Source organism: Cebidichthys violaceus, unplaced genomic scaffold (genome assembly GCF_023349555.1).
Source record: "Cebidichthys violaceus isolate CVI_PGR_0920_01 unplaced genomic scaffold, fCebVio1.0.p SCAF_2, whole genome shotgun sequence".
NCBI lineage: Eukaryota > Metazoa > Chordata > Actinopteri > Perciformes > Stichaeidae > Cebidichthys > Cebidichthys violaceus.
The window spans coordinates 188708-200000 of NW_027176372.1; the positions used below are offsets into that span (position 1 = coordinate 188708).

An 11293-nucleotide genomic window follows, 5' to 3' on the forward strand; every position below is an offset into this window, starting at 1 on the left:
TCTCCTTAATGTGTCCTCACTTTTTCTCCTTATGTGTCCTCAGTGTGTCCTCAGTGTGTCCTCTCAACGTGTCCTCAGGTTGTCCTCTTAACGTGTCCTCAGTGTGTCCTACCTGTGTGTGTTTCAGTATGGAGGAGTGTGAGGCGCTGTGTACCAGGATGGCCATCATGGTGAACGGCAGGTTCAGATGTCTCGGCAGTGTCCAACACCTGAAGAACAGGTAACACCAGTTTAACATCCTGTCTCTTGATCTCTTGAGGTGGTTTTGATGATCAACATGAGACATGTCCAACACTCCTACAGGTCGTACAGTTTATTGATCCTGTTGTGTATTAATGTGTGATTGTGTCCCTCAGGTTTGGAGACGGGTACACCATCATCCTGAGGGTGGGGGGGCCGGACGGAGACCTGCTGCCCGTCATGAAGTTCATCGAGAGCGAGCTGAGCGGCAGCACTCTGAAGGAGAAACACAGGAATATGCTACAGTACCAGCTGCCATCTTCTCTCACCTCACTCACACACATCTTCTCCATCCTCGCCAAGAACAAGGACCTGCTGAGGATCGAGGACTACTCCGTCACTCAGACCACCCTGGACCAGGTAACCACACTAAACACACGCACCTGAGCAGGTAAAGACACTAAACACACACACCTGAGCAGGTAACCACACTAAACACACACACCTGAGCAGGTAAAGACACTAAACACACACACCTGAGCAGGTAACCACACTAAACACACACATCTGAGCAGGTAAAGACACTAAACACACACACCTGAGCAGGTAACCACACTAAACACACACACCTGAGCAGGTAACCACACTAAACACACACACCTGAGCAGGTAACCACACTAAACACACACACCTGAGCAGGTAACCACACTAAACACACACACCTGAGCAGGTAAAGACACTAAACACACACACCTGAGCAGGTAAAGACCCTAAACACACACACCTGAGCAGGTAACCACACTAAACACACACACCTGAGCAGGTAACCACACTAAACACACACACCTGAGCAGATAACCACACTAAACACACACACCTGAGCAGGTAAAGACACTAAACACACACACCTGAGCAGGTAACCACACTAAACACACACACCTGAGCAGGTAACCACACTAAACACACACACCTGAGCAGGTAAAGACACTAAACACACACACATGAGCAGGTAAAGACACTAAACACACACACCTGAGCAGGTAAAGACACTAAACACACCTGAGTGGGACTTCCTGTTGATCTGATTGGACGGCGTTTGTTGTTCCAGGTGTTCGTGAACTTTGCGAAGGACCAGAGTGACGACTATCACTCCAAAGACTCTGTGCGTCGCCGAGACGTCGCTGTCGATGTTTCTACGCTGAGCGGAGCAGCTGGGGGGGGGGGCACGCTGAAGGAGAGCGTCATGTGATCGACCCCTCACCTGTTGTGATGTCATACCTGTGGGCGGAGCCACCTACCGCCTCATGCCAGTCAATGCAAATGATTCCCTGCGGAGCCGCCGCCCACCAGCCTGTTAAAGACACTTGAATAACTGCCTCTGATTTCTTCTTCTGTGATTAATGAACTCTGCGTCCGTTGAACCAACGAAGAAGAATCAAATAATTTCAAAAGGCCGACGGGCTTGACTGCAACAATCATGTTTAGAAAAACGTTTGATTTCGTTTTTATCGTTTCAGAGTTTTATTTATATGTGTAGCTGAAACGGAGTGTGATTCCTCGTCTTATTTTGGCGGGGAGTGTCTGTTTCCTGTAGTGTTTTAACAGCCAATCAAAGCGCTTGATGCAAAGCGCTGCACAACGACGACAAAGACTTGATTGATTTTCTAGTTTTTTAAAGAAAAGATGCTAAAAAAAGATCTGATTTGTTAGTGTGTGAAGTAAATACCTCAGAGTATCGGATCGGATCGAACAGCTGATCGATCCGACTGAAGGAGCTCCGCCTCCTCAGCACTGAAACATGTTTATTTAACCCTGAACACAATAAAGAAACAAATCCACCGTCTCTGCTTTTACTCTTTAATCCTTTAACTTTATTGTTCAGATTTAAGAGAGTGGCTCTGCCCACCTCAACACGCTGCTGCTGTCACTTACAACACCGAGACGACATCTGATTTATTAATGCTTTTATTTCATCATTATTACATATTTAACTGTAACTATGGATCCCACTGCTCTTCTTGGTAAGCCCCGCCCCCTGTGTGGCCGGTAGAGGCAGACGATTGGTTAAGGTGAAGCACGTTGGGGTTAGGATAGCGCATTGACCAATCACAGCGCAGCTTACCAAGAAAAGCAGTGGGATTCATCATAAAACTACGGAGGCCCATGGAGGACAATGTAAGGTTCCACACAGGAAGTTACTTCAGCGGAGAGAAGGAACAAGGGAACATGAGTTTGTTCTCTTGAGAGTCCAGATGGACGACACAGTTTCTGACTGAAAGAGAGAGAGAGAGAGAGACAGGTGAATGAAGGTATGACGTCATCCTGTATGATGTCACATGATCTCCTGTGAGCGGAGTCTCACCAGCAGCGACCACTCGGGCGTCAGTGTGAGCTTTGTGTCGAACTTCAGCTCGCTGGTCAGCACTCTCAAACCACCAGAGGGCGTGAACTGAGACACACACACACACACACACACACACACACACACACATACAGAGAGAGAGAGACACACACACACACACACACACACACACACACACACACACACACATATAGAGAGAGACACTCACACAGAGACACACACACGTTAAAGCAGATGTTTATACAAATTCAAGAGTCAACATGACGAGACTTGAACACTTGAGGAGCAAAGAAAAGCTGAATGGTTTTATAACCTTTTTAGTGATTGTGTCTGTTCAGTGAATGTTTTAAACTGTTCACTACATTTTTTACAGTGTACGTCTGTTCGGTATATTTTTTACAGTGTACGTCTGTTCAGTATATTTTTTACAGTGTATGTCTGTTCAGTACATTTTTTACAGTGTACCTCTGTTTAGTATATTTTTTTACAGTGTACGTCTGTTCAGTATATTTTTACAGTGTACCTCTGTTCAGTATATTTTTTACAGTGTACGTCTGTTTGGTACATTTATTACAGTGTATGTCTGTTCAGTATATTTTTTACAGTGTACCTCTGTTCAGTGTTCCACACTCGCTGTTGAACGCTCCCACCAGCTTGCCGTACCCAGGTGCATCATGGGAAGTGACGGCAGCCTGGAAGGCGTTTCCCCAAACCGCCGGACCACCGGGACGCATCTGGAAGGAAACCAGCTCGTACACACCTGAAACACACCTGGTGTCATGAGGAGGAAGTGATGTCATTACAGCTGTCATTAAGGCATCACAGTGAGGAGGTGGGGCTTACCGCCCTCCTGGGGGGGGTCCTGCAGGTGACTCCAGGGAACCAGGTAGTTCACCTCGTTGTCCTGAGACGTCAACATCGGTATCGCCTTAGAGATGTACTCAGAGATCCAGGAAGGGTCCTGAGAGAGAGCTGCCCGAACACCTGCCCGCTGAGAATAACTGTCTGAGGAGGAGGAGAAGAAAGAGAAGGGGGAAGAGGAGGAAGAAGAGAAAGAGGAGGAAGCGGTAGTGGAGGAGGAGGACCAGGAGGAAGAAGAGAAAGAGAAAGAGGAGGTTAGGTACACTTTTAAAACCTTGTGATGAAGAGGAACCTGTAAACAGAAGAAGAAGAAGAAGAGGGTTCTCACCATACTTCCATATATGGAAGACCTTGTTCAGGCCACCGTACTCAACGCTCCAGTAGCCAATCAGCTCAGAGTGGGCGGTGCGCAGGTGGATCTTCTCATTGGTCAGTTTGAGGAAGGCAGCGTTCTGGTCTGGACGGATGCTGTAGGTGCGGAACTCATAGAAGGTTCTGTGTTTCTGTTGGGGACCAGTGGACAGACGCACACAAGGCTGCAGAGAGGAAGGAAGAGATCAGAAGTCTCACATCATAATTCTGGACTACAGACCGGACCTGGAACACTGAGACCTGGACCAGAAAGAAACTGGTGCCACCAAACACCTCAGTAGTGGACACCAGTCTGTACAACTTCCCTCTCACTGCTGGACACAGAACACTAGAAACTGAACACTGGTAACTGAAGACTGGTAACTGAACACTGGTAACTAAACACTAGTAACTGAACACTAGTAACTGAACACTAGAAACTGAACACTGGTGACTGAACACTGGTAACTGAACACTAGAAACTGAACACTAGTAACTGAACACTAGAAACTGAACACTAGTAACTGAACACTAGTAATTGAACACTAGAGACTGAACACTGGTGACTGAACACTGGTAACTGAACACTAGAAACTGAACACTAGAAACTGAACACTAGTAACTGAACACTAGAAACTGAACACTAGTAACTAAATACTGGTAACTGAACACTAGAAACTGAACACTAGAAACTGAACACTAGTAACTGAACACTAGAAACTGAACACTAGTAACTGAACACTAGAAACTGAACACTAGTAATTTAACACTGGTAACTGAACACTAGAGACTGAACACTGGTAACTGAACACTAGTAACTGAACACTAGAAACTGAACACTAGTAACTGAACACTAGTAATTGAACACTAGAGACTGAACACTGGTGACTGAACACTGGTAACTGAACACTAGAAACTGAACACTAGAAACTGAACACTAGTAACTGAACACTACAAACTGAACACTAGTAACTAAATACTGGTAACTGAACACTAGAAACTGAACACTAGAAACTGAACACTAGTAACTGAACACTAGAAACTGAACACTAGTAATTTAACACTGGTAACTGAACACTAGAGACTGAACACTGGTAACTGAACACTAGTAACTGAACACTAGAAACTGAACACTAGTAACTGAACACTAGAAACTGAAGACTGGTAACTGAACACTAGTAACTGAACACTAGAAACTGAACACTAGTAATTTAACACTGGTAACTGAACACTAGGACTGAACACTGGTAACTGAACACTAGAAACTGAACACTAGTAACTGAACACTAGAAACTGAACACTGGTAACTGAACACTAGTAACTGAACACTAGAAACTGAACACTAGTAACTTAACACTGGTAACTGAACACTAGTAACTGAACACTAGAAACTGAACACTAGTAACTGAACACTAGAAACTGAACACTGGTAACTGAACACTGGTAACTGAACAGTGGTAACTGAACACTGGTGACTGAACACTGGTGACTTAACACTAGAAACTGAACACTAGTAACTGAACACTCGTAACTGAACACTCGTAACTGAACACTAGTAACTGAACACTACTAACTGAACACTAGAAACTGAACACTAGTAACTGAACACTAGAAACTGAACACTGGTAACTGAACACTGGTAACTGAACACTAGTAACTGAACACTAGTAACTGAACACTAGAAACTGAACATTAGAAACTGAACACTGGTAACTGAACACTGGTAACTGAACACTAGAAACTGAACACTAGAAACTGAACACTGGTAACTGAACACTGGTAACTGAACACTAGAAACTGAACACTAGTAACTGAACACTAGTAACTGAACACTAGAAACTGAACACTGGTAACTGAACACTAGTAACTGAACACTGGTAACTGAACACTGGTAACTGAACACTGGTAACTGAACACTAGAAACTGAACACTAGTAACTGAACACTAGTAACTGAACACTGGTAACTGAACACTGGTAACTGAACACTGGTAACCTGACAGTGGTGACTCACACTGTGAATACTCAAAGTGAACACTGACAACTTAGTGTCCACTTTGAGTGTCCTGTGTTCAGCCCCAGTGACAAAACACTTCACCATCATCCCTGTTTCTATAGATATACAGTATATAAATATAAAGATAAATGAACCTTAACTCAAGGACTGAATGAAGGTTTTCATGTTTACTTCACTTGATTCTTGCTGCCACCTGCTGGTCAACATACATTACTGCAGGTGATCAATACGTGATGTGAACCATGAACCTTCAGAGACTCACTGACGTCACCTGGTAAATGTTTGAGAGAGACTCTCTAAACTTTAGTCTAAAGGTTTGAATGTTGTGAATAGGAATGAGTCAGCACTTTGCTGCAACATACATATATATATACTATTTGCTTTAATCTGATTCTGGTCCGGTCCTGGTCTGGTTCTGGACTCACCTGAGCAGCAGCAGCAGGTGAGAGGAGGACCACAGCGGACCTCAGAGACCTCCTGATCTTCAACATGTTGGAAGTGCGACAGAGCGCGAGCTCACAGGAAGTTTATGAGTGACAGAGATCTTCTGTAGGCGCGAGGTCTCACTCTGTACGGGGAATGTGTGACGTAACCACACACACACACACACACACACACACACACACACACACACACACACACACACACACACAATACACGCACACACAATACACGCACACGCACACACACACATACATATACATACACGTACACACGCACACATATACACACACACACACACACACACACACACACACACACACACACACACACACACACACACACACACAGTGTTTTCGGTTCTTGAAGCAGCAGCAGAGTGAGCCCTCTGTCATCATCAGCAGACGTCACAATATTTATAAATATATATTTTTTAATTTGTATTAATTGATCTCGTGTTGCGTCATCACGTTATTATCGATCCTTTAAATATCTACGAGTGAAATATTTGGTTTAGATTTAAAAATAAAACATTTAGTAGTTTATTTTTTTCAACGGAACATAAACAAACGACGCGTTTTACGTCACGTCCGTTCAGGAAGAGGAGCACCAGCATCAGGAGAATCTCGTGCGTTCGAAGCTCCAAGGTGAGCGAGGTGTGCTCGCGTGCGGTCGGGGGAGTGAAACATGTGGAAGGCGGTCCAGCTGGCGGTCCGCCGGGCGGGGAGGAGCGGGGTTCGTTTTCCTCACCGCCGCGTCCCCGCTCTGTCCTGTGGGTCGGTGTCTGGCTCATGGGCCGCGGCAGGTTGGGATGTGACCCGGATGTTCTGCAGCGGAACCGGGAGGAAGATCTGTACGGTGGACCTGGACCTGGAGGAGGTGTTTGTGTTTGTGGAGTGTTCAGGTGAGACTGAGGACAGGTACTAGTACTGAGAAGTACTACGAGTACTGAGAAATACTACGAGTAACAAGAGGTAGTACAAGTACTTAGAAGTAGCCTGTGGTTCTGATTCTTCTTCTTCTCTCCTGGTGGGTTCAGATCCAGAGGAGGACAAAGACCTCCATCAGCTGAGCCTCTCCTCCTCCTCTGATCCTCCTCCTCTGGTTCCTCCTCAGAGACACCTGAGGTCTCTGGAGCGTCAGCTGCAGGTGTTGAGGGGCGTGGCCCAGCAGGAGGCAGAGCCTGACTCTCTGATCCAGTTCCAAGACGTGGACTTCCCGCTGGACGAGAGCGTCGTGTCATCGAAGAGGAAGAAGAAGACGAAGAAGACGACAGGTAAAGGTGAGCAGAAGGTGTTCGGTACCCCGGACCTGGAGGAGCCGGTGAGTGACACCTGCTGCTCGGGCTGCGGCGCCGTCCTTCACTGCACTGCCGCCGCCGTGCCCGGATACCTGCCCAGTGAGAAGTTCAAGGTGCTGCTGCAGGAGGAGCAGCTGAGCGGCGCCACCTGCCAGCGCTGCCACCTGCTGACCCACCACCACAAGGCCCTGAACCTGCACATGACCCCGGACCAGTACCGGGCCGTGGTGCGTCAGATTCGGCCCCACAGGGCTCTGGTGCTGCTGGTCGTGGACTTGATGAACGTCCCGGACTCCGTGGTCCCTGACCTGCCGGACCTGGTGGGGACCAACAAACACGTGGTCGTCCTCGGAAACAAGATCGACCTGCTGCCCGGAGACTCGCCTGATTACCTGCGGCGGATCAGGAGGCAGCTCTCCGGGTACTGTCGGGACGCCGGATTCGGGGATCAGGTGACCGATGTGCACCTGATCAGTGCCAAGACCGGGTACGGCGTGGAGGGTCTGGTGTCCAGCCTGCAGAGGTCTTGGAGATACAAAGGGGACGTCTACCTGGTGGGCAGCGCCAACGCCGGCAAGTCCACGCTCTTCAACACGCTGCTGGAGTCAGACTACTGCAAGTCCAGAGCCTCAGACCTGGTCCACAAGGCCACCATCTCTCCCTGGCCTGGTGAGCCAGATTCCATTCATATTTCTGTTGATTTAACACGTCAGCGTTCGTCATGTGTGTTGTCTTCTTCTGTTGTGGTGCGCTCAGGAACCACTCTCAACCTGCTGAAGTTCCCCATCATCAACCCGACTCCTCACAGGATGTTCAGACGGGAGGAGAGACTGAAGGAGGCGGCGAGACAGACAGAGACAGAGCTGTCTCCAGAGGAGATGAAGAGACTGAGACATTTCAGCAGACAGGGATACCTAGTGGGTAAGACGGGGGGGGAGAGGAGGACCTCCTCGTGTTCACCTGTCCTCTTGTCTACTTGTTCACCTGTCTACTTGTCCACCTGTCCTCCTGTCCACCTGTCTACCTGTCCTCCCGTTCACCTGTCCTCCTGTTCACCTGTCCACCTGTCCTCCTGTCCACCTGTGTACCTGTCCTCCCGTTCACCTGTCCTCCTGTTCACCTGTTCACCTGTCCTCCTGTTCACCTGTCCTCCTGTTCACCTGTTCACCTGTCCAGGTCGTGTCGGCAGAACCTTCCGGTCTCACATCAGAACCAGACCCGATGAGATCCAGTTCGATCCCGACAGTTTGGCTTTTGGAGAAAACGATGACGGAGAGATGAAGAGCTCGACAGGTGAGGACGCTGAGAGAGACGTCCGATTGGATGAACGATCTCTGATGTCATCGGTGTAGTGATGTCATCAGTGTAGTGATGTCATCAGTGTACTGACCTCTGTGTGACGTTTCAGCTCCCAGCGGGTCAGCTGATGAGTTCTCCTTCAACGAGCTGAAAGACGCTCACTGGCTGTTTGACACGCCGGGACTCCTGAAGGAGCACGACGTGAGTACACATATACAGTACATACATATATACATATATATATATATATATATATATATATATATATATATATATACAGAATCCTGAAGGAGCACCACGTGAGTACACACATACTTAAATATATATATTTCTGTCTCTGTCTGTCTCTCAGATCCTCAGCCTGTTGACTGAGCAGGAAGTGATGTCAGTGGTTCCCACTCAGGCTGTGGTCCCCCGGACATTTGTGTTGAAGCCCAGTATGAGTCTGTTACTGGGGGCTCTGGGCAGGATCGACTTCCTACAGGTCACTATAATAATTATTAATACTATTGATTCTGTGTTCTCTTCTGCTTCCTGCTTTTTATTATGAAAACATGTCATCATTTATTAATATTCATAAAAAAGACAAAGTAAAGGAAAGTAAAGTAATTAAAGCTGTCAGATAAATGTAAATATTTACTGTGTGATGAAGTGGATAAGAACTATAGTTAAGTACAAGTTCCTCTAAATTGTACCGTAGCAGTAGTAGTAAAAACGTACTTAGTCACTCAGCTAATCATCTAACAACTAACATTTAACATTTATTTTGATGTTTACATGGGTTTTCTCTCCTCGGGGGGGGGGGGGGGGGGGGGTGTCCTACTGGTTTACATGTGTTGTTAACATGATGTTTACATGTGTTGTTAACATGATGTTTACATGTGTTAACATGGTATTTACATGTGTTGTTAACATGATGTTTACATGTGTTGTTAACATGGTGTTTACATGTGTTGTTAACATGATGTTTACATGTGTTAACATGGTGTTTACATGTGTTGTTAACATGTTGTTTACATGTGTTGTTAACATGGTATTTACATGTGTTGTTAACATGGTGTTTACATGTGTTGTTAACATGGTGTTTACATGTGTTAACATGGTGTTTACATGTGTTGGTTAACATGATGTTTACATGTGTTGTTAACATGATGTTTACATGTGTTGTTAACATGTGGTGTTAACATGGTGTTTACATGTGTTGTTAACATGATGTTTACATGTGTTAACATGTGGTGTTAACATGATGTTTACATGTGTTAACATGTGGTGTTAACATGATGTTTACATGTGTTAACATGATGTTTACATGTGTTGGTTAACATGATGTTTATATGTGTTGTTAACATGATGTTTACATGTGTTGGTTATCAACTGATGTTTACATGTGTTGGTTAACATGATGTTTACATGTGTTAACATGGTGTTTACATATGTTGGTTATCAACTGATGTTTACATGTGTTGGTTAACATGATGTTTACATGTGTTGTTAACATGATGTTTACATGTGTTGGTTTTCAGCTGATGTTTACATGTGTTGGTTATCAGCTGATGTTTACATGTGTGTCTCCTCAGGGGGGGCAGTCCTGCTGGTTTTCGGTGGTGGCCTCCAGTCGGGTCCCGGTTCACATCACCAGTGTGGAGAAAGCCAACAGTGTTTATGAGAAGCATGCGGGACACGAGCTGCTGGGGGTGAGGTCACGTGATCACAGTGACATCACACGCTCTGTGACATCATGCTGACATGTGTGTGTGGTGCTGCGTTCAGGTTCCTCTTGGGGGGTCGGAGCGTATGAAGAAGTTTCCGGCGTTGGTTCCTCAGGAGGTCAGGCTGGAGGGGCGGGGCTACCTGGAGGCTGCTGCTGACCTCAAACTGTCTTCTGCAGGTAAACGTCCTGTTAGACGTCTTCACCGACACATGGGAAATACATACACAAATATATACATGAATACATACATAAATACACAAATATATAAATACATCAATATAAAAAAATACGTAGATGAATAAATATATAAATAAATACATACATTCTTAGATAAATATATAAAGAATACACAAATAATATATAATGCAGTCATCCAGGTGGGAGGACAAACACCTGGTGATGAAGGAGTTCATTAGGAAACACCTGAAACTGACCTACCTGTCTCTGTTCCTCCATCTGTCCCTCCGTCTGTCCTCCCGTCTGTCTGTCTGTCCCCCCGTCTGTCTGTCTCCATCTGTCCCCTCGTCTGTCTCCAGGTTGGGTGGCAGTAACAGCAGCATTAGGGGACCAGGTCTTGTTGAGGGTTCATGGTCCGTCCTCATCAGGTTTCAGTGTGAGGACGCCTCCTCTTCTTCCTCACGTCGTGTCTCTGAGAGGACAACGCATCAGAAAGTCTCCGGCCTACAAACCCCAGAAGCCTCCTGGGCTGCTGGACGGAGGACTGTCAGCCCACGGAGCCGAGAGGCTACAGGTGAAGAAGAAGAAGAAGAAGA

The 11293-nt window shown here is 46.2% G+C and overlaps 3 protein-coding genes across 4 annotated transcripts in view; 2 read left to right on the forward strand and 1 right to left on the reverse strand.

The window, feature by feature from the left end:
- The window catches only part of LOC137875081 (phospholipid-transporting ATPase ABCA1-like), a 42355-nt gene extending 40332 nt beyond the window's left edge, over positions 1-2023 (forward strand). For both annotated transcript variants that reach the window (XM_068714043.1, XM_068714044.1), the window contains exons 47-49: positions 128-220; positions 357-600; positions 1289-2023. In XM_068714043.1, coding sequence (XP_068570144.1) covers positions 128-220; positions 357-600; positions 1289-1429 — 478 coding nt within the window. In that variant the 3' untranslated portion in view covers positions 1430-2023. The remainder of the gene's footprint in view (positions 1-127; positions 221-356; positions 601-1288) is intronic.
- A 106-nt stretch (positions 2024-2129) lies between these two features.
- nipsnap3a (nipsnap homolog 3A (C. elegans)) lies at positions 2130-6304 on the reverse strand. The gene is made up of 6 exons (XM_068714045.1): positions 6195-6304; positions 3732-3939; positions 3386-3547; positions 3153-3302; positions 2543-2629; positions 2130-2452 (listed from the first exon to the last, which is right to left on the reverse strand). Exons 1-6 carry the CDS (start codon positions 6258-6260, stop codon positions 2376-2378), a joined length of 750 nt encoding a protein of 249 aa, XP_068570146.1. The 5' UTR covers positions 6261-6304; the 3' UTR covers positions 2130-2375.
- A 509-nt stretch (positions 6305-6813) lies between these two features.
- The window catches only part of LOC137875083 (nitric oxide-associated protein 1-like), a 4827-nt gene continuing 347 nt past the window's right edge, over positions 6814-11293 (forward strand). The window contains exons 1-9 of the mRNA XM_068714046.1: positions 6814-7114; positions 7250-8179; positions 8267-8431; positions 8687-8803; positions 8919-9010; positions 9162-9293; positions 10387-10503; positions 10580-10697; positions 11057-11293. The exon at positions 11057-11293 is cut by the window's right edge and continues 347 nt beyond it. Coding sequence (XP_068570147.1) covers positions 6898-7114; positions 7250-8179; positions 8267-8431; positions 8687-8803; positions 8919-9010; positions 9162-9293; positions 10387-10503; positions 10580-10697; positions 11057-11293 — 2125 coding nt within the window. The 5' untranslated portion in view covers positions 6814-6897. The remainder of the gene's footprint in view (positions 7115-7249; positions 8180-8266; positions 8432-8686; positions 8804-8918; positions 9011-9161; positions 9294-10386; positions 10504-10579; positions 10698-11056) is intronic.

Excerpts from the sequence above, each read along its gene's own strand:
- nipsnap3a (XM_068714045.1), bottom strand. The coding sequence starts at position 6,260 with ATGTTGAAGATCAGGAGGTCTCTGAGGTCCGCTGTGGTCCTCCTCTCA. Across the intron at positions 3,940-6,194 it reads CACCTGCTGCTGCTGCTCAG|CCTTGTGTGCGTCTGTCCAC; the intron begins GTGAGTCCAGAA and ends TCCTCTCTGCAG. Across the intron at positions 3,303-3,385 it reads GGACCCCCCCCAGGAGGGCG|GTGTGTACGAGCTGGTTTCC; the intron begins GTAAGCCCCACC and ends GGTGTGTTTCAG.